The sequence below is a fragment of the Mandrillus leucophaeus genome, unplaced genomic scaffold (genome assembly GCF_000951045.1).
Source record: "Mandrillus leucophaeus isolate KB7577 unplaced genomic scaffold, Mleu.le_1.0 Scaffold611, whole genome shotgun sequence".
Lineage (NCBI taxonomy): Eukaryota > Metazoa > Chordata > Mammalia > Primates > Cercopithecidae > Mandrillus > Mandrillus leucophaeus.
In genome coordinates, this window is record NW_012106598.1 from 41,516 (window position 1) to 65,227 (window position 23,712).

Consider the following 23,712-nt stretch of genomic DNA (forward strand, 5'->3'; position numbering starts at 1 on the left):
GCAATAGGGAAACTCTCACAAACAAGATTGCTCAATTCTGTTTTCATTTGCAAGATATATTATGAACTTTCTTTTCTTCTTTTTGCAGGAGAGGGAAACAGTTTAGGGTTGTGGGTATGGCAGGGCATACAAGGGAAGAGGCTTAGGACTGCCAAATTACATGTCAACCTGCTGACTTAGCATCAATATACTAGTTAAACGAGCCCTGAATGTAAGACATTAATGCAAATATTTTGCATATCATTAACTCTAATGATGCTACCATAATGCAGTAACCTCAGCTGAAAGCTGAGGTGGCACTTTTTATTATAAATGCTTTGGGTCTTTCACTAAAAATCACCATGAAGACAAGTCCCTTAGACTTGTTCATATACAGAAATATGAACAGACTTCTGCATCATTAACCTTCTCATCATTAACAATAACAAAAATTGTTGGTGTCTCAGGGCTGTAAATGCCAGCAACATCTTTCTCTAGAACCTGTCACTGCTCTTGCCCTTGTAACTACAACACACTTTAAGAGCAAAAGGTTAGGCAATCATTGTAAAATGGAATCTGTTTTAGAGAAAAAATGCTACGCAATCCCCAAATTGTTATGTAAGTGGAAAATCATTCTAAATGCAGAATAAGTATTGCTTACCCTTCAGTGCCATGCTAGGTAGTGTGGAGTCTTGGAAAGCAGGGAGTTTCAGAGCCAGCGCTACCATTTGCCAGCTGTATAACATTGAGCAAATCACTTGACCTCTCTGATTGTCAGATCCTTTCCTATAAAACAGCAACATTAATAATACTGCTTTGTCTATTTTATGAGTGGCCAAAGAACACCAAAGGAGACTGCAAATGTGAAAGCTCTCTGGACGCAATGTACAAATGTTGTTATTGATTTTTTACTAGGTGAGTAATGAGGAATGAGTAGCAGTGTTTGTCCAAGGATAGCTTGGGAATAAGTCAACCAAGGTGGCAGTTGGTAAGTCTTAAAGATGTGGATGGCTCCTCGGAAATAGATGAGCTGGCCAGTTTGAAGGATCTTAAAGTTCCAAGTTTTAGGGCTGGGTAGCAATTTAACTGTGCAACCTGTCAAGAGTCTATTATATTCTAAGTTCATGCTGTGACAATATTGGCTACATGAAATAACTGTGTGCTTTCTTACCAGACTTTATTTGGAAAGAGTTTATGAACTAGTGGCCTGGCAGAGTTGCCTGGAATTAGAGTACTGCGGTTTTACACCAGGGATAGCAGTGTTTCATGCCTTGTTGTATTGCCTCCCTCCCTGGGGATTTAACATATGGAACAACAACAAAATCAGAACCCCAAGACAAACCTGTCAGCTTGATGTCTTTAAGCTTTGGCAGAACTCACAATTAAGATAAGATAGAATATCTATTTAGAGGGAAGAGGTGCAAAGAAATAAGTTCACAGAGCATACCTTCTTTTTTCTGAGCATGGCTAATACTATCTGGAGGTCCCTGCCACATAGGAGGAATTGTATACCAGAACACAGTGAATACTTAAGAAAATTAGTTGAAAGAATATTATTGCTAGTAGAAATAACTGAACATCTTTGATATGGGGCTTTATATTTCCCTTCATTATATTTTTTTAATCCTTTCCAGCCAACTCTTGAGTTTGGCAAATCCTAGGCTGAGTAATTGTGCATCTCAGAATGGTTAGATAATATGCAGACCAGACCCTAAGTCAGGCACAGCAACATGTGCTTTGGCACAGCCGTGAGGAGGTAAAGTATTTGGTAATTGTTGTTTGATAGTTCCCAAGGAGAAAACACAGAAGCAACAGATAAAAATCAAACAACTTTCTCTTGTGTTTAGGTAAATATATCCAACTACAGCCTAGTGATGGAGTCTGACACGGGAACCTTCTTACCCACTGGGCTGCAATTCACTGGCAGTGAAAAGGCCAGGGCCATCATGGAGGAGGTTATGAGCCTGCTGCAGCCCCTCAATATCACTCAGGTCCTGAGCCATGGAGAAGGGACAGACATCAACTTTTGGATCCAAGCTGGAGTGCCTGGTAAGACCAAAAGATGAAGTTATGTTCCTTATATGTTACCAACAATTTAAAATAAAATTTCTACTTTAATAGAGCACAAGAAATACTGGTAGGCCAGGTTGTGCATGGAAACCTTAAGCTTTTGTTCAAGGTATAATCTGATGATTTCCAAAACTGGGATAATAGTCCTCACCTTGTATTTGTTTACCCATCTGTATCCCCTTACTCTTTCTAAATTATAAGCTCCTCACTCCCAGAGATTCTGATTTAGTCATTCTGGAATTGGGCCTAAAAATCCATTGTTTTGTTTTGTTTTTTAAGGAGGTATCTTTGGTGATTATAGCACAAATGATCTCATAACCAAAATTTGAGAAATAGAGTAGAAGGCAAATATTACTACTAATATCCTTCTAGTTCTAGTCCTGTACTAGAAAAACTTCCCTAATCCAAATAATTCCCTATTAAAACACTGTGGTATCTGAAATTTTACCATTAGAGATGGATTTCTTGAGGGTGGGGTACTTCCTTTTAATCATATTTTATCTTAATGCAAAGACTCCTGTGCAAGAGGTTGAGCACAAGCTAATTTACCCTGGTCAGTGATTTATCATGTGAATATCCCGAAGAGAAGTCGTAAGACCCTGGGGTCAGGGATAAAATTACAAAATGGGAGTGGACATGAGGAGGTTACTTACAGGAATACAAGCTGGAACTGGTTTTTGTTTTTTGTTTTTTGTTTTTTTTTTGAGACAGGGTCTCACTCTGTCGCCTGGCCTGGGGTCCAGTGACACGATCACAGCTCACTGTGACCTCCGCCGCCCAGCCTCAAGCAATCTTCCTGTCTCAGCCTCCCAAGTAGCTGGGACTATGAGTGTGCACCACTATGCCTGGCTAACCTTTGTATTTTTTATAGAGACAGAGTTTCGCCATGTTGCCCAGCCTGGTCTCCCAACTCCTGGGTTCAAGTGATCTGCCTGCCTTGGCCTCCCAAAGTGCTGGGATTACAGGCATAAGCCACCACGCCTGGCCTCTAGAACAGTCTTAAAGAGACAAATTTATACTACTTCACTAAGTTACCTAAGCCTGGCCATTGAAAAAGGTTATTGATTTTAAGTGTTTGTGACTCAAGGTTTCTCCCTCAACACCATTACATCCATAATCCAAAAAAGTTAAAGGATCCATCTGCAAATTGTTCTGTATTTGTACTATACAAATAGGAAGCCCAACCTTTGAACAGTTTTAACATTGCTGTATTTAGAACTATTTCTGTGGCTACAAACATTTCAAAGGTACTAAAACAGTGTCTCTGGACCTACTCCACTCCAGATTTTTTTTTTCCACGCTGCAAAGTAGATTTTACCAATAGTTACATACTACATAGATTTAAGATTTTTAAAAAGCTTACTCTTGCAATACTGCAGATTTTTAAGGCATATTTTAAGTTTTAAGGTTTATAATAATCTTTCATAACTAAAAATAAAAGGAGCTTTTCTTATTCTAACACAAAGACCAAAATTCTTTCCCTTTGTTCTTTGTTCTGTGTATATGTTAACGTATTTTGAAATTTCTTAAAGCAACATTTCCATTTACAATGCTGTACTTCTCCGGACAGATCCAATACTATCTACATATGTGTCATTGATAGACATGATCTAAGTGTAGGGGAGAGAGTCTGCCCTTTAAGTTATATAGAATCATTTGTATGAAATTCTAGATATTTCCTGATTCTGAAATATTTCAACAAGAACTTCTGAAAAACTCAGAAACCCTGAATAAGCTGCTGTGTGGTAGCTGTGAAGAAAAGACTGGTAGACTGTGGGAGAATGAGAGTGCAGACTGGGGGTGCCCAAAGGTGAGGTGAGGAGCTGAAACCTAAGACAGAATTGGGAACAAAAACTTGTCCCTCCCCATCCCAGGGATTTCTTATTTTGTTGTATTTGATCACTGAGACTTGGCTCTAGCTTAATTCCTTCACATGTACATGTTACATAAGAATGGTTCTGTTTGGAGTGATCAGATTAATTTGATTCTTTTCACCTAAAATAAGAAAGCGTTTTCTGTCTCTGCCATGGTAAGGTGAGGTCAGATTTGATTTCTACCTAACAGAATGGAGTGGGGAGACTGAGCCCATTATAGTTGCATAAGAATTAATAAGAGGCCGGGTGCGGTGGCTCATGCCTGTAATCCCAGCACTTTGGGAGGCTGAGGTGGGTAAATCACTTGAGGTCAGGGGTTCGAGACCAGCCTGACCAACATGGTGAAACCCCGTCTCTACTAAAAAAATACAAAATTAGCCGGGTGTGGTGGTGCAAGCCTGTAATCCCAGCTAACTGGGAGGCGGAGGCAGGAGAATCACTTGAACCCAGGAGGCAGAGGTTGCAGTGAGCCGAGATCATGCCACTGCACTCCAGCCTGGGCAACAAGAGTGAAACTCCATCTCAAAACAAACAAACAAAAAAGAATTAATAAGAGTTAAAATGTATTGAACTACTAATATGTAGGAAGTACTCAGGCTTTTTGCAGATACTGTTTTATCCATACAACCATCCTATGAAGGAGATACAATTATCATTATCCCTATTTTGCAGATGAAGAAAGACTCATAAGGGTTAAGTGACTCGCCCAAGACTATACCGCCCTTAGGGCAGGAGTCACCCTGAGAACAGGCCATTTTGGCTTCAAGGCTGGTGGCCCTTTTCTCACAATATGCAACAACACTGAGGAGTCTGGAATGCTGAGAAGTCTCCAAATCTCTGGCAGTGTCTAAAATGTTTATCTTACTCAGCTCTTGCTTATGCAAAGGATTTCAGTCCATTCCTGCTCCACAGTGATTTACCACTGAGAGAAAGGAGTTTGTTATTGTAAATAACTACTTATATCTTCTCACATTCTTTGTTCTACTCCCTTCTTTACCTCTGAAAGATCAGAAAGGTTTGCATAAAGTCAGTAGCTCATTTAGATGATTATAAATGTTTCCTGGAATTCTGTTTTATTTCCTTTAGAGCATTATAAGAGAGAACCAAATTACTGCTGTCTTCCTTTTATTACTTTTGAGTTATCCTTTGATATTTCAAATTTGGGCTATTCCTGGAAGAAACAATGGTACTACTTATAACTCCTGTTACCTATTGAAAATTTCAGGAACTTCACTGTGCGCAGTGGCTTACCCCTGTAATCCTAGCACTTTGAGAGGCTGCAAGGTGGGAGAATTGCTTGAGGCCAGGAGTTTAAGACCAGCCTGGGCAACACAGCAAGACCACTATCTGTGAAAAAAAAAAAAAAAAAAAAAACCAACTCTGATTCTAAAAAAAAAAAAAAGAAAGAAAAGGATGAAGAACCATACTTGGGTTCTTCATCTTTTTTCTAAAAGATGAAGATGAATTCGTCTGAAAAAGAAAAAAGAAAGTAAAAATATATCAGTTGTGTACCCTATATTTGTGAAGGCCTGATAAATTATAACTTAAAGCTCAGGGTAGGATTCTAAATACTAATTAAGTTATCATTTAAATAACTGCTCACCTAACTTCTAAAAAATTAATGATAAATAATATTTCTAAACTCCATCCTTTTTTCTTTCTTTTTTTCTTTCATTGATTCAATAAACATTTATTGAGTCCCTACCATGTTCTAGGCCTATTAAATTTCTATAATTTGAGGTGACTGTATGATGACTAGGCCCCAATGTCCCATGTATACTATTTACCAAAATACTGATAGAATTAAATATCTATCGCACAGATAGAATTAAGATTCAACATTGTTTTCATTAATTATAGAAGACAAAAGGATCAATTTATAATATGGTCATCTTTGGGAGAGAAAAGATGGTATCTTTTACCCATCTAGATGATATCTATAATGGACGGAATAACTGTCAACATAAATATAAGGCTTTCGGGGGAAAAAGATTTTCTTTAAAAAGCATCTTGGATGTACTTTCTGCATAAACCTTTGTTCTAGATCTTCAGATTCCAGCCTTCTCCCATGTCCGCCTCCTTCCATATTCCTATTCTTTCCCTCCAAATCCTCAGTCCTCTTTAAGGCTCATTCTGTATTCATTAGTGTTCGTGAGTCCCTCCTGAGTCTGTAGTGCTCTATTGCTTTCCCAAATTTCTAATGCGCTTCAAGACTCCGTCCCACAACCTGGAGTGTGAATTACAAACTGTGATATTATTCTTGGAACATTAGGGGTTTATGTGCATCCTGCTGCCTATACGCAGTGATCAGTCCTTTGAGGTTAAGGTCAATAATTTCTAATTCTTTGTCTATTCCATAGCTGTCGGTTTAATTTTGGGAAACATTTAAATTCTTATAAATCTGACTTAGCAGAAACAAAAACATTGAAATAATTATTGTCTAGACAAGCTTTTAGATACTTCAGTTTAAGAATGTGAAGAAAATAAAGAATACTAAGAAAAGAGCCAAAAAAGTATAAAAAATATTGGGAGAATGATATAAATTGGGAAGCCTAGAGCAATAAGGATTATTTCTCTTAAAGGAGCAAAGACTAAGAGAAGATATATCTTTCAAACGTTAGTGATTCACACACATAAAATGGTGAACTGCTATTCCCCGACAATTTGAAAGACAATACAAGAAATGACTTAAAGTGACCTAAGAGGGAGTTTAGCTAGTCTCTATTCACTCCAGATAATAGAGAGGCTTTAAATCATAAGTTTTTGCCTGATTCTCCAATTCTGAGCTCCAGGTTAGAATGAAAGGAGTCTATTTCATTCTGAGTATGTCACCAATGAGGTATAATCCATGGTTCTTAGATGTCCCTAAGTGCATCCTTCTTGAATAAATTTCTTCTTTAGAAATGCATTCACAAAATATACATTAATGAAAAAAATTAAATACCCTCTTACTGTGACCTGAGAGAATGAGCCCACTCTTACTCTATATCTTCCAAGAAGAGTTTACTCCTCTGCTTCAGAACCTGAAATTCAGCTTTTTGTTGTTGTTGTTTTTAGTGTGGTGGCTTGTGGTAGATGGTATATTGGAAGGAGTTAGAGGACTTGAGTATGTATTCTGGCTTCAAAACTTCTAACTATATAGGCAAACGATGTAATTTTTCTAAGCCTCATTTATTTGTTATTAAGCACCCTTATTAATTAACTATTGTGTGGTACTGGAGAATCAGTAGTAAAAAAAAACATAGATAAGATCCATACATACCCTCACAGACAACACAGACTAGTAATGAGACTTGGTTATTTCATTTGCAGAATAGGTCTGGTAACCTATGAGTCATTATTTCTACCAAGCCTCCACTTGTGTTCTCCTCCTCCTCTGTCCCCTATCTCATTAGCAGGCACCATAATCCAGAAACCTCAAAAGCATCCAGGACATAAAGCCAAACATTTACAAGTCCTGTTTACTCCAAATCCCTCCTATTTCTTAAACCCATTCCCTCCTCTCCACCCCCACAGACCTTGTCTCACCAAAACTCACTGATTCCTACAGCAGCCTCTTAGTAATGTCCCAACCTGTATTTTTAATCCTCTTTCACCTAATTGGCTCACCTATTCCGGAGTGAACTTTCTAAAGTGAAAATCAGTATATCAACCTGGATGCTTTTGGCTACAAAATAAAACAGAAGACCTAGTCAGAATGGCAGTAAGGGGATAATGGTTTTAAATTCGCTTAAAAAGAACTTTGCAGCAGGTGTTACAGAGTGCATAATTTGGCCATTCGACCACATCAGGGACCTTGGTTCTTTACATCTTTCCATGTTGCCATTCTCAGCATGTAGAGTTTTGTCAGGCCTGTCCCTTTGTGGTCCCAGGATGACTGCAGTTGCTCTAAGCAGCACATTCTCATACATTGTGCAGTAGTGGAAGAGAGAATGTCTGTAACAGATATCCCTTTTGAAGAGTGAGGAAATGTTTTCTAGAAGCCCTAAAACAAGTTTCTTAAACTCCATATTATTGGCCAAAATTGTGACGTATGTCTGTGGCTAAATCATGCAGTGGCGATAGAAAGTGGAATTACCTAGATTGGCTTATACTGATCAAATTTTACTTCCTAGGCATAGGGTGGGGCCCAGTATTCACTGAAAAACAACTTCCTGAGAGGCTGTTTGAGAAAAATTGGGATTCTTCAGGGAAAAGATGATGATGTCTATTGGGTAAATAATTAAAAGTAGCTGCAATATCTGATCGTCTCTGCTCCTTGCTTCCAATCCTCCAGCGTCTCCCTGCTGTCTCCAGAGTGTTATGTATGACTAAAGTGCTCACAAGTATTGCACTCGAGGCCCAAAATCTCAGAAATCGCCTCTAAATAACTTACATAGTCAAACACCACCTGTTCCTCAATAACCTATGGAAACAAACAAATGAAAATGGTAATTTAAAAAAAAAGAAATCAAGGGCATCCAAATCAGTAAAGAGGAAGTCAAACTGTCGCTATTTGCTGATGATATGACCATATACCTAGAAAACCCTAAAGACTCCTCCAGTCCTTTCTATCCATCTCTCAGTCATACAAGTCTAATTGAAATTCCAGGCACACCTGCTGCTCTCATACTTCCTTGCCACTGGACCTGCCCTATTCTGTCTTTTTTCACCAGTTAATTTCCACTCACTCATGATGCAGCTCCTTGTTCTCCTCCTTCTCAAGCCTTCTGCAATGTGCTCCAGTCTGAGTAAATGTCCCCTGGGTATGCTCCTGCAATGCCCTGTGTTCACCTCTCCTCTTAGTACTTACCTTGTTCTCCTAATTGTGATCAGTTGTGAATTCCTCAGAATTCTCAGTGCCTACAACTGCCTGGCCCTCGACAAAATGTCCATGACTCAAATGCTGAATAAGCGGGATCCATGTTTGTAGGAAGAGTAAGATAATGCCAATGAGGTTTATTAACTGTAATGCAAGACACAATTGTAAGTTATGATTACTTTGGTAATAACGTCACTCATTGAGCTGTCCTCTTTCTTTGCATATTGTGTTGTTTTAAAAATCATATTTTAATTTATTTCATATTTTCTATAATAGTTCAGACTCCACGTTGAAGTACCAAATACACAGATTACTCAGAATTTAACGTATTTTCCATCTTGCTTATTTCTGCCCAATACCTCATATGGCATTAAGCAGAACTAAATTAAAACTTTCCATTTCTATATTTCCAAAGGCCTTTCCTCTAAAATGTTCTATGAAAGGAGACATCAGAACACAAGTAGGAATGGTACTGTAAAGTAAATTGAAGGTTCAGCCTCTGGATCCAGGACTCCTGCGTTTTCCAGTCACCAGGTGGAATAGTGCAGCCCAGCAGTTCTATGTCCCCTGTTGTCCCTAATTAAAGGGTGCCTCCCTTATGGTGAAAACACTCTGTGCAGTGATGTTTGAAGGCATTGATGCTCCATGGTAAGCAGACTTCGCCCTACTGGGAACATGAAAAGGAACTTCTCTGATTTGTGGCTGTAGCCCTCAAGCCTTCATTTAAATAGCCAGGGCAGTTTCATTCAATCGGCAAGCATGTGCTGAGTGCCTACTCTAAACCAAGTGCTGTTTAGACACCGAGGATAGAGGACGAAAAAGACTCACCAGGTCTCTGCTCTTGTGGAGTTTACATTGTGATGGAGGGGTGGGACATTGGGAGGATACAGACTATAACAAAGAAATAGATTAAGAATAGAGAAAAACATTAGACATTGATAATGGCTATGCAGAGAATTATAGCAGGTAGTTACCTCTTACCTCTTTAATTCAGGTGAGTCAGAGCTCTTGCTATTCACTGACTGCTATTTGTTAGACAGCTGTGTATGACATCCTCATCAATATTGAGTTCCTGGAAATTGTTCATCAGAACGGCTTATAAGCTTTTTCTGCTCTTCCGCCTTGCAGTAGATCCGCTTCAGCTCAAACAAAAACCACTGGGTATCTTGCCCAAAGCAGACCTGGCTCATGCCTTCTAGGATAATTACCAAGTAGGAGAAGAGCAAATTGTTATACCATTGGGCAGTCAGTCACGCACTGCTTTATGAAGTCTCTTCTATTGTGCCTTGAACTGTTTTTTAAAGCACACACTTTAACTTTAAAGTTAATATGCTTTGTACTTTATCTCCTTAACTGGATGGAGGATGAAGAGACTATTTTCTTCTTGTTTATATACTCACGACAACCATTATTACTTGGCACATAAAATGTATCCAGTAAATGTTTACTGATTAGATGTATTGATTTAAAGATGAAAACAAGCAAAGGAACAATAAAAGGAAGTTTTTGGTATAGTACCAAGATAAATAACACATGCAGAATAACTGCAGGGGCTCACAGGTCAGAAGACAGGAAAGACCTGGAAGAGAGGAGCTTGAGCTGGACATTGAAAGATATGTAGTGTCAGAATGGACAGGCCAGGCACGGTAGCCCATGCTTGTAATCCCAGGACTTTGGGAGGTCAAGGTGGGCAGATCACCTGAGGTCAGGAGTTCAAGACCAGCATGACCAACAAGGTGAAACCTCCTCTCTACTAAAAATACAAAATTAGCGAGATGTAGTGGTGGGTGCCTGTAATCCCAGCTACTCGGGAGGCTGAGGCAGGAGAATCGCTTGAACCCGAGAGGCAGAGGTTGCAGTGAGCCAAGATTGCGCCACTGCACTCCAGCCTGGGCGACAAGAGTGACAGTGAGACTCTGTCTCAAAAAAAAAAAAAAAAAAGGACAGAAGAGGGTAGAGAAGGACATTCCTGATGAGATAATAATATGAACAAGGCAGGTGTCCCTGTGGGGCCAGAAAGGAAAGTGACGCCACTTTCTAATTCATCTTGCAGGGCAGTGGGCGATGAGAATAGGTGAGTACCTCTGGGCCAGATGAAAAAGAGTCATAAATATCAGGTGAAAACTCTCATAGCTGATGCAAAGTTACCAGAACGCCTTATAAGGAGAGGGATTAATAAAAGTAGTGTTTTAGGATGTAAATCCCTAAAGCTCGTGCCTGGAGCATCCAGGTCACACTCAAGTAGAAGGCTCAAAGTAAGAACCCTTAAAGGGAACCCAGGAGCTTGAGGAGGTAGCATAGGGTTCAAAACAATTGCTTTAGAAAATCAGATAATGATATTGCTCCATTTTATGTATGATAATGACCCATAAAACACTATTACTTAAGTTTCTGTACCATTTCCCATGCCTTCTAATGACACAGCCTAGAAGTTTTCCTTCTCTATCTTCCCCTTTTAGGGTCTCAAGATGAGCTCTTCTGAGTTCCCCTTCTTATTCATTGGACTTTCCATCAGTTTCGCTTTACCAGTTCTCAAATTTGTTTCTTACATTACAGTGTGATCAATGGGTAGCTATAGTGTATGTAAATTATGGAGGATACAAAAATGAGATATGGCCCCTTCTCTCCTGGAGCTCACAATTGAAAACTGATTTTGGTTAGCTTAATACTCATGAAGATAAGAATAAAGACTTCATCATAGAAAACTAAATAAAGCTACATTAAAATTTCTAAGAAAAATATCTAAAATTACTTGAAAGTCAGTGGAGTATAAGGAACAAGGATTTCAAAATATGTTTTCTCCTTGTCAGCCATGTAAGGTTTTTCTCTCCCTGCTTTAAATAATTAGGGAATGTAGAATTTATTTTGACATGTTTTAATATATCAAGTGATTTTAAAATGTGATTTTTAAAAATGCTATTACCAAAACTTTCAAACATATACAAAAGTAAAATAATATAATGAACCCCCATACACCCACCACTCAGCTTAAGGAGTTTTTCACTCATAGTCAGTCCTATTTCGGCTACACCCCAGCTACTCTCCTACACCCAGTTTATTTTGAAGCAGATCTCCAAAATCACATCATTTCATTTATAAATATTTTAATTTGTATTTCTAAAAGGTAAGGACTCGTTTTGTTTTTGTTTTTGTTTTGTTTTGTTTTTGTTTTTGTTTTTGTTTTTTGTTTTGTTTTGTTTTTTTGAGATGGAGAGTTGCTCTGTCACCCAGGCTGGAGTGCAGTGGCGCAATCTCGGCTCACTGCAACTCCGCCTCCCAGGTTCAAGTGATCCTCCTGCCTCAGCCTCCTGAGTACCTGGAATTACAGGTGCGTGCCACCATGCCAGGCTAATTTTTGTATTTTTAGTAGAGACGGGGTTTTACCATGTTGGTCAGGCTGGTCTTGAACTTCTGACCTCAAGTGATCCGCCTGCCTCAGTCTCCCAAAGTGCTGGGATTATAGGCATAAGCCACTGAGCCCAGCCAAGGACTCATTTTTATTTATATAACTATAATACTATTATTCTACCTAAAATATTTCACAGTGATTTCTTAATATAATATCTAATATATGGCCAGTTTTCAAATATTCCCAATTGTCTTCATACTTCTTTAAAAATAGTTTTGTAATATAAACCAGGATTCCAATAAGGTTCAAACAATGCAGTTGGCTGATATATCCCAAGTTTCTTGTAATCCATAGGTTCTACTTGTAATCCATAGGTTTTGCTTCTTATCACTTATATGTTACAGATGCCAAGTATTTGTCCTGACTCCATTTCCACGGCATCATTTGTCATGTTCCCCTATCCCTTGTATATCCTGTGAATTGAGTTAAATCTAGAGGCTTGCCCTGATTTAAGTTTGATTTTTTTTTTTTTAGGCAGGGGACAGGGAGTGGGCTAAAATGCTTTATAGATGTTGCTGCTTGTTTTCATTAGGAATAATGTCTAATTATCTCCCTTTTTATGACATTAGCAGCCTAGATACATTAAGTTGACCCTTGAACAACAGGGAGTTTAGGGGTGCTGAGCCCTGCACACAAAAATCTGCATATAACTTTTGACTCCCCAAAAACTTAACTACTAATGACCTACTGTTGATCAGAAGTCTTTATGATAACATGGTCAATTAACACATATTTTGTAAATGTATTATATACTGTATTTTTCTAGTAAAGTAAGCTAGAGAAGAGAAAACTATTAAGAAAAGCATAAGGAAGAGATACATTTATAGTACTGTACTCTATTTGTCAATACCATCTGTTTACAAGATGAATTTTCTGAAATGGCAACCACAGTAGCACACCTCAATCTGTGGTACATATCAAGTAATTCCACTTTTTCTTGTAAAGTCGCGACTTTTCTCTGCTTCTTGGGAGCACTTCCAACATCACTAGTTGCGCATTGTATGAGTCCTATGGTGTTAGTCAAAGTCTACAGTATTACACTAAATGTGATGAAAAGTTATGTGAGAGCCATGAGATATCACTTTTTCCTGCGATATGCAATTTACTGGAGAGATGAACTGCTCACATAGAGGTGATTAGCATCCGCAGCATTTTTCCAGATACCTGCAACACTTGAGCTCACCACAATAGCAACGGGAGGTAGCTGTGAAATTACTGCAGTAGTACAGTATGTACTACAGATAATGTTCTGCAGTTATGATTTAATACTGCATCTTTATATTTGTTTACATTTCTCTCATCTGCAAAGGGAGGCATGTACAATCTGTGTTTATGTGCATATGTTTTGACACATTTTAACTTTTTACAATAGATCTGTGTATACTTTATGGTAGTAAATGCTAAAATAAACTAGCATCCACATATATTTATGCATTCATAACATACCTAACTTTTTCTTAATTATTTTGATATTTCCAGACTATGTGGTTCATTGTAGAATGTTTTTAAATTGTCACAAATCTCCAAAAAATTTATGGAAAAAAAATTTGTAAAAGTGGATCCACACAATTAAAACTCATGTTGTTCAAGGGCCAACTAGATTTAATTTCAGTATATTCTGAATGGTATAGTCTAATCATATCATTCCTTCTTTATTAATTTAAATAAATCTATACAAACAGAACTTTCCCCTTATCAGCTATTCAGTTACTCTGAGATACTTTTGTATAAGAAGGTAGGATAAATGCCTCATTCTTTCTATTTACCTATTTTTAAACCAATCAGTTTGTTTACTAGTATCACCCAAAGACAATTGATTTATTTTTAGTGTCATTATTAACCGATGGATTTAAAAATATTTGATGTGTTTCATTCCATTGTAGTAGCTATTTTATTGATGCTCAAATTGTCCCACCTTTGGCCAATTGAAACCTCTTTAAGCGGGTTCTGAGTCCTTTTGACATGACCCTCCTAGTTGTTGACAGCATCCTGGTTTTTGGATAGGACAAATTGTTTCAGACCATCTTGTACATGTCCTGCCCTAGATCTGAAATCAGCTATCTCTTCAAAGAATCCAATTTATTTTCCTAGGTCATAGTATTTAGAGGCCACAGTCTAAGCAGTAAGTATCTGAGTTGCTACTGGATTGTTCATTGTTTCTAGGTCTTTTCAGCAGACAGGACTAGGAAACACTTTTTTTCTCCAAAGAGAAATTATATTACTAACTATATGATATTTCCAATTTAAGTTCAGGACTATAAAGTTGCACTTAACCTTGCTGATGTTATATCTGCATCTTCTTTTCCCCTGCCTACAATCCTGGCTCTCAGTGGAACGACATAATCACTCATTTGCTTTATCCCACAATACACAATATCCCACAAGACCACACACCCAGTGGTCTCAGAAAAACAGTATCAACACAATCACCAACAGTATAACTATTGAAAAGAGTTTTCTGTAATTCTTTTTGTTTTTAGTATGTATATGCTACTAGAGATGTACAAATTTCTGTTAACCTATGATGCATATTACTCTCAATATGATATCATTTCCATTTCTCTCTCTCTCTCTCTCTCTCTCTCCCCCTCTCCCCCTCCCTCCGTCTCCTTTTTTAGAGATGGGATCTCACCCAGGCTGGAGTGCAATAGTACATTCATAGCTCACTGCAACCTGAAACTCCTGTGCTCAAGCAATCTTCCCACCTCAGCCTCCCAAGTAGCTAGGACTACAGGCTGGCGCCATCGTGCCCAGCTAATTTTTGAAAATTTTTATTTTTAGAGATGAGGTCTCACTATGCTGCTTAGGCTGATCTTGAATTCCTGGGCTCAAGCAGTCCTCCCACCTCGGCTGCCCAAAGTGCTGAGATTATAGGCAGGAGCCACTGCACCTGGCCATTTTTCTTATTTTTTTTAAAACCTCCACTATTGATTTCTAAAATGTTTAAGTGCTTATTTTCTAATTTTTCTTTATAGTGTGGGAAAGAGATTATGAGTAGGAGTCATTATATGGTTTATGAATTACCGTGGAGTGTCATAGTTAGATCCTCAGGATACCATTGCCTGTTCTTTCTTCTTAGACCTGACTCAATTTCACAATTTCATTCACTCATTCATTTAAGAAATCCAAGTAAGTGCTATGAAGCAATTAGAAAAGAGGCTTAAGGAGAGAATTTAACATATATTGGTTGTCTACTATGTGTCAAAATTATGATAGGTGCTTTACTTATCTCATAATTTCATAAGAACATTTTGAAGTATAAATTATTATTATGTAACCAATTTTCAGATGAGACAGTTGGGACTCAGGGAGTTTCCTTTGCCCAAAGTCACAAAGATATTAAGTAGACAAGCTAGAATTAACACACACAGTCTGTTTTACTCCAATGTCATATATAAGATGCAGTCTCCGTCCTTAAGGAGTTAATGGAGGGTTGAGACCCAGGAAGGACAGAGTACAATAGGAGTTCAGGCCAAAAGAAAGGCATCACAAAGAGGTGGCATCACAAAGAGGTGGCATTTCACCTGATTTTCAGGAAACGATAAAATGTGCTGGATGTAGAGGGAGTGCATTCCATGTCAAAAATTGGAGATGAGCAACATTCGGTAGGTAAGAAAGTGTAAGGGGTACTTAAAACGATAAGCAGTCTAGTTGGACCAAAGTTTAGGTTAATATAGGGAAATAGAGAGAGAACTAAACGAGTTGCCTGGAACCTCAGTTGGGATCAGAAGGTCATTCTAAGGATTCAGTACAGCTAGAAACTTTTGAAGGTTTGAGCAGGAGTGAAATATGATAGAGCACAATCCTAGCCACCAGGCAGGCTCCAGCTAACCCAGATCCTTCTCCTTGGAGGGACTCCAGACAAAACCCACCTTCATAGTTCCACAAGTCTTGCTGATTGACTGCATGTCTTCTAGCAATTTCCTGGAAAAGTTGCATTTTCTTTGATGTTTTGCTTCTGGAAGTTTTGCCAAATTAAAGCTTTCAGTTGGAGAGAGATGGAGTAGTCCCACAAAGCATTGCACTGCGATTGGCAGTGGTTTTCTGAAGTCTCAGAAATAAAGTCTGACTCTAATTAGACATACTTAATCTGCTCAGTGAACCTTAGAGTCAAATAAGTCTTAGAGTAGTGTGACATTTCACTGATTTCTTATAAGAGCTTTGCTGAAAAATATACTTATCAATCTAATCAATAATTATAAGATTATAGAAATCACAGGAAAAAAATCACAATTAAAAGATTTTGGTAAAATTAAGTTCAAATTGCGTAGGACTTTTTCTATACTATACCTTTTACTATAAAAATGGGTTATATCTAAACGTTATATAATAAACTGCCTAGTTTGGATAATTTCATTAGCTTAAACTCTTCCTTTGCTCAGTATTAAAATTCAGAAGTGACCATCTAACCTAACATTCTTACATATCCCCCTCATGGGGATTTTTAACACAGTGAATTAAATGTCCCCTTTATTCTATTTTTTATAAGAATGTATGAGATTGCATAATTCATGGTAACTAAACTTACTTTTAAAATATGACATTTGCTATCTTAATTCTTTCCAGTTCATAATCTGTAAATCAAATACGGTTGAGCTCTGTAAAATCTATTAGTTATGCATCTTTTGAGACCTGAGTGATCTGTTGCCTATCATAGGACTAGATATGAAGTGTGTCCTCAGTATTCTTAGTATCCACCTTTCCTGCCTTCTTTCCCTCCTTCCTTCCTTCCTTCCTTCCTTCCTTCCTTCCTTTCCTTCCTTTCTTCCTTCCTTTCTTCCTTCCTTCTACATGTGTATTTTTTGTAATAGCTTGAATAGTTTACTGTCATGTAAGTGAATAGTATCTTATGTAGTATCTACATAAGAAACATGGCATGGACTTCACCAATACTCAAAACTATCCCATTTTTGGAAGTTTAAACCTAAGAGAAAAATGATTGCTGGATACATCTTTATAAAATCTACATTTTTACAGAAATAGTTCATTGATTATTATAAATATCATGTTTGAAATTTTTTTAAAAATGAAGTTACACACAGATACTGTTTAATACCTTTAGCACTAAACTGCAAAGTGCAATGCAGAAATAAAGCCATTGTTTATTTAGATGGGTCAGTGATTCCAGACTCACTACTCCTCATACAAGATTTTATCTAAGATACCCTGACCATTGTAGTCACTTGGCTTGTGAGCTTCACTTGCCCCGACAATACGCTTAAATTTTTCGTTTTGTGCTAGTGTAGACCAAGTAAAAACCCACATAAACCCAAGATATGTGTTAAGGTTAGAGTTGTGCTTCACACTCTTGACTATACTTTAAAATCACCTGGGGAGCTTTTAAAGTTGTCTCAGCGCTGGGGCCCCACTCCCAGAGAGTCAGAGTTAATTGGTCTGGCTGCAAGGCCACAACAGCTGCACAAGTGCAGGGGGCACTGCTTACCGACAACCTCGTCATCTCCCTGGCCCTCAACTTCCTGGAGCACAGCTCCACTGTATTCCATGTGAATGGCACCACTGTACTTGCGCAAACTTGGAAGCCCTAGCGATAGTGCCTGAGCACCCATGTTTTCAGAAGACCCCCAGGTGTTCTAATATGCAGCCAGAATTGAGAACCACTGGCATAGAATGTAACTTAGACATTAGGTGTATGGATTAAGGAGCTGTGTAGAAATAGATTCAAGATGTAGTTCTACTATTTTTTAGCTGTGTGAACTTAGGAAAGTCACTTCACTCCTTGGAACCTCAATTTCTTCCTAAATAAAATAGTGATACTAATACCTATCTCATGAGATTATATAAAAGAAAAAATAAGATGGTCAAAGTGAAATGCTTGGCACAAAGTTAACACTTAATAAGCCACTTTTATTATTTTAGCTATTGAAGCGAGATTTCTATATTAGTCTAGATTCCTCAGTACTAAGTTATAGAGGTCTATCTCAAATGATCTGAAACAAAAATGGGGAAATTAAGCAAGCCACAGAAGGGTAGAGTTTGATCTGGCCTCAGATTTTGGCATTTGAATGCTATTAGGACACATACCTCTCTCTGTCTCTCTGGAGCTTATTCCAGCTTCTCTTTTCATGGTACTTTCATTCTCTCAGCCCAACTTCCCCCTTGGGCTAAACCATGACTATGGGCAGCTCAAGACATATCTTTACAGCCTCTTCAGCACAGAACAGGCAAAAAATTCATCCTATCCGACCCAGTTGAAAAAGTTACAGTGACCCAGCCTGGCTCCATCCCTGTGGTCACGAGCTGTAGTCATTAAAATGGCGGAGAAGGAGAGCTGTGAAGATAAATACAATAACCAGCTTTGTTTCATTGTTGAGACCTGATTCAAAATAAATAAAATACATAAAACCCTTGCCATTCTAGGATCTATTGGCCGACAAGGAAAGACAGCAGTAAGATCCCAGGAGCAGGAACTTCCCTGAAATTAAAACACCTAGTCTCTCCACTCTCCATGACCTGTGCAAAATAATCGCCCCTTAAGGTGAATTTAAGATCACAGAAGTATGCCTTATCCCCTCTGGTCCAGTTTACTTGAGACGCTCAGACTGACAGGCAAATGAGGAGTTGAATCACTTCATACCAAGCTCCCAGCAATCTGCATTATTGAATACCGGAAGTGTTCTGTCCTCCCACTCCCACCCCACAGTATTTCCTTACCCATACAAGTGAGAAAACTAGGCAGAGTTGTTTATTTATGTAAGTGTTATTTATAGGAACACTCTCTACAGCTACTCTAAGGTGTATGTTATCCAAGAATAAGGTAGTGAGGTAAAACAACCACAAAAGGCCCAGAAACATCCTTTAACATTTGGATTGTTCTAACCACTTATCTGACACTTGAGATGGAGAGGCAGCAAGTGTCATGAAAGAGGAACAAAATTCATCACTTTACAGCAGTGTGCTTTTGACAAGTTACGTAACTTCTTGGAACTTCAATTTCCTGATCTATAAAATGAAGGCAATAATATTTCAAAGGACTATGAGGAGAATTGAATGTATTTGATAAGTGATAATGTATTTGAATGTCAATTACACTCTGTACAGTTGATATTAAGGAAGTGGTTTTTTAGGGGGGGTTGGATAATTTTATATTTAAAGCATTATTGAAAAAGCTTTGCTGTGAACATGTCCTCATGTATTTGGACCCAGTAGAGAGGATGACTGGGCATGTACTCGACTATCCTAAGAAACATTGCGAAAGAGGCACAAGTACTATTGGCACTCACCAGCCATTGGGTTCTTAGCATACTTACTTTGTGGTTACAAAAAAGAGTGATGGAGCTGCTAGCATACACTATAACCTCCCTGCTACTATACTGGTTCAGTGTCCTGATTTAGGAAAGCAGCCTGATTCATTTCGCTGTAACATGGTACAACACTGCAGAGCATGATGCCAAGAAGAAAAATGTCAAATATTAATAACATTACTAGCTCTTCTATTTCAAAGAATGCCTCTAGGGATTTTGAGGTCTCTTTATAGTTCCTATTCAGCCAAAGTAAATTGATTATAGGTTGGTAAGAGTCAGTGGAGGATTATATGAGTGAAGGTATAAAAGCACCTGGCCAAGGCACAGAATAGCGCTTGGACTGACTCTCACAGGCAACATCAAGTTCTAGCTTGTCTGCTATGGACTGACTGGATATTATTCACCGTCAAGGAGCCTCATCCCTAACAGTGATGTTAAGATAGTATGTATCCCAAAATACACATAGGGTATGCATTTTCTGTGACCTGGAAATGGGACAAGTACCTCTGTAAGCCTCTTTTATTTTATTTTTCTCACACTGCCATGATGTAAGTCTCTTTTAGCATTAAAACTCTAGAACCCAAACCCCACATTTTTCCAGAAGTGAAAATAGCTTACTATGTAAACGAGGAACATTTTGAATGAAGGAGCAGTCTACTCATAAACTTTTAGGAGCAAGAGATGAAATAGCACAAAACTGCCTATATCGAATAAACACGAATAAAGTTCAGATATGGGTTTTAAGTTGTTCAAAAGATTGGTACTTCAACCTACTAAAATACTCGAGACAAACTGATGAGAGTATCTTGGAAGTGAGGGAACATATTTTCTTAATTTTCAACACGTAGTCTTGGAACCAGTTTTATTTCATTTTTTTCTAATATAAATGTGTAAATATCTCATTTATACAGTTTATGTATCCCATGGCAACGTGATCTTTTTCTTCTCTCTTTTATTTTCTTCCTACCCCTCCCCTATCTTTTTCTTGAGGGAATCAGGAAAAAGTGTCCTATTTCTCAACCGTTGAATCTATTTATGAAAATTAGAACGAAACAGTTTAGCATAATTAAGCAAAATGCCACATTCATCAAATCTTCATTTTTGTAAGACTTCAATCCTGTCAGTCACTAAAAGCATGTGTTAAGTGGAAGTTGTTTCCCGTCTTTTGGCATGCCACATCTGTTGACAATTATAGAGGCACATACATTGCCATTCATAGAATGGCATGTGTCTCCCTATGCCTTGGTTCACAGGCCCTTGGGGACATTTAAAAGTGTGTGCTTTTTAACTGCCCTAGAACTAAGGAGTTTAATTTTGCCTGAGAATGTGTTTATGTGCCTTGTAAAGGAGCTAGTCGTTCCCTTTTGCTTTCCTTTATTATGACATGTGTACACTGTGTCTGTGTGTGTCTGTGTCCATGTGTGTGTGTCTGTGTGTGTATACGTACACCAAAGAAGAACCGCACCAGGAATTGGGCATAAAGGCTTTCTGTTACCCATCTATAAACCTTTCTTGTAAGTTGCTGCTTTTATTTTTTATTTATTCTTTTGTTAATAGTATATTTCTTGGCTTCTGCTGGATCTTTTTTTTTCTGTTTCTAAACACTATTTAGTTCTGATTTCATATCCTCATGTTCTTCAGTCAAGATTGGGGTCAGCCTTCTTTATATGATATGTGTAATTGTTATAATAAAAGGCACTGGAGCCGGATGTGCTGGCCCACACCTGTAATACCAGCAATTTGAGAGGCTGATGTGGGAAGACTGCCTGAGCCTAGGAGTTCAAGACCAGCCTGGGCAACATAGCAAGACCCTGTCTCTACATAAAATTTAAAAATTAGCGAGGTGCAGTGGTGCACTCCTGTAGTTCTACCTACTTGAGAGGCTGAGGGAGGATTACTTGAGCCCAGGAGGTGGAGGCTACAGTGAGCCATGATCATGCCACTGCACTCCAGCCTGGGTAAAAAAGTGAAACCCTGGCTCTAAAACAAAAGCAAAAGCAAAAACAAGTCCCCGGACCCTCTCTGGAGCTCTGCCCTCTTTCTTTTGGATCTCTTCCGGACCCATAAGCAAGCCATATTCTCCAGGAAGTATCTAGCACCTAGAAAACGGAAGCTGAGTCTACACGTCATCTATCCAGGAACTTCACCTCGCTCATCTTAACACCTCAGATATTTGGCAATATCCACAATATTGGCCATTTTTCCTAGTTTCATCCAAATATTTAATATTGGGTATACATAACCATAGTAACATTAATTGTTTTCATTTAAAAGAGAGATACTGCCTTCGGACATTGTGAGCATCTCTTGTGAATACTATGAATAAATAAATTCTAGTATAGAAGCCACCTAGAGGAGTTGTTTAACGACTGAAAGAAGAATTAGGTGAAACAGAAGTTGAGACTGAGGCTAAAGCCAATTGTGGTTTCATCCATGGTGGTTAATGGTGTTTCTTAATCCTTAAATATCAAATGTGTTGTAATGCTTAATTATCCTTAATACGTAAAGGAAGTGACCTACAAATTCTTTACTGTTTATTGAAAGTAGCATATTTGGAGGCTTTGACAATTCTATAGAAGAGAGGAAGCTGTTAAATTCTAGGCTACCGTGTCCTTCAAATGGGAAAAGCAAAATGCCTGAGCATGTCTCTTCTCCAGCATTAAATTTTGCATCAGTTTCCTATTAAACTCAAGGATATGTGAAGGAAGCAATTTTAATTGCTTGGCACTTAAAAAGCCTCCTCCACTGTTCAATGAGTTAGAAATATTTTGAAAATTTGATTGCATTTAGAGCCACACAAATTTACCTGTAATAAAATTTTTGCTGCACGCTTAAATAATGTCTTCTAGAAATGAACATTTAAATGAACTATAGAATGCTCAGAGGGGAAAGGGAAGCTAATACTTATTGAAGACCTACAACGTGCCAAATACAGTACATTCACTATTTTATTTGCTCTTGTTAACATTCATATGAATGGATATTACTGTTTCTGTTTTATGAATAAGAATTGGGGCTAAAACCAGCTGAGGGGGTTACCTAAATGGTATGAGGTGCAGGGCAGATCTGAAATCTGATGTTTGATTGCAGAGTCTGTTTTCCTTCTCTGTTGTCTTTACATTCTCAGGATGATGTTGAAAACAGCAAAGAGTGCCAGCTTATTAGCTCATATAGGCTTTACAGTCAGTGCAGCCTGATTCACCAAAGCTACGCACCCAGCCTCACACACAGAAAACAACTTGGGGGCTGACTTATCTGGATTTGTGTCTAAATTATCCCATATATGAAATCATACTAGATCTCCTCTTCAGTTTCTGCTTTGTAGTTAGCTTAAAATATCTCAAAACTCACATTGTCCCAGAGGAATACCAAGAATGTCATCTTATGTTAATTAAGTATGTACTGTGCTGTCTCATCTTAATTAAATTTATGGTACCTAAATCAAGAATCCTTCAGATTGGCTTTTGAAGTGTGCTCTATCTCTGCCATGGGAAGAGCCAATTTTGAGGTTTTCACACACAAAAGAAAAGAAAGCCACCTCCAGGTACCCTTTAGAGTCCTTTCAGCTGATCCCCAAACAGAGGAATCCAGTTTCAATGGAAGTTTTTAATAAACCTCATTATTTGACAATTAGTCAAGTGTCTGGCATTCCTTCTTTCTTTATTTTTCCACTTGTGCTTATGCTTTCAGGCTCCTTTGATGTTGTTCGCCCCTCCAGTGGTGGTAAATGACCATGATGGCTAATAGGCTGGCTTCCACAGGTGCCTGCTAACAACCGCCTCATAAATATTCAACAGGAGCATTCTGTGCAAAAGGCTGGGGAATTAGGTGACCTGCCAAATCTTTCCACATCTAATATCTATGATAATGGATACAAATTACGCGGGACAGAAGGAATGGCCTTGCGCTGTGAAAAACCGAAGGGGAATCAATACAGCCTGTGGCTCCCAGCTCAGGCAGGCAGCCTCGCCCAGTATACCTCTCCCAGGTGCCGACCTGGGGGGTCAAGGGCTTTCCCCTCTGCCTAATGAGCAGTTCTTCCACAGCAAGTCATCACCACCACAGAGTGGTGGGCTCTTATCTGTATTTTAATTTTTGTTATAATGGTAATTAGCATTACATCTTGAATAGTAAATTAAGAAACCCAAAACAGAATTTTAAATTTAAAAAGCTTTTCCGTTAGGAATCCAGTTGCATTAATTTTGTGGACGGAAGGTAAGCTAAATTAGCCAAGTTTGTGCATTCATTACCTCGTTCTAATCCTCAGCATCACAAATGCAAAAGGCTGTCATTAGATTTGAGAACTGACAAGAACTG

The 23,712-nt window shown here is 38.3% G+C and overlaps 1 protein-coding gene across 1 annotated transcript in view; it reads left to right on the top strand.

Annotated features, from left to right (window-relative positions):
• Positions 1 to 23,712, top strand: part of LOC105553860 (carboxypeptidase Q-like) — a gene marked incomplete at its 5' end in the record, with an annotated part of 113,789 nt that overhangs the window by 33,427 nt on the left and 56,650 nt on the right. The window contains one exon of the mRNA XM_012000017.1: positions 1,827 to 2,028. Coding sequence (XP_011855407.1) covers positions 1,827 to 2,028 — 202 coding nt within the window. The remainder of the gene's footprint in view (positions 1 to 1,826; positions 2,029 to 23,712) is intronic.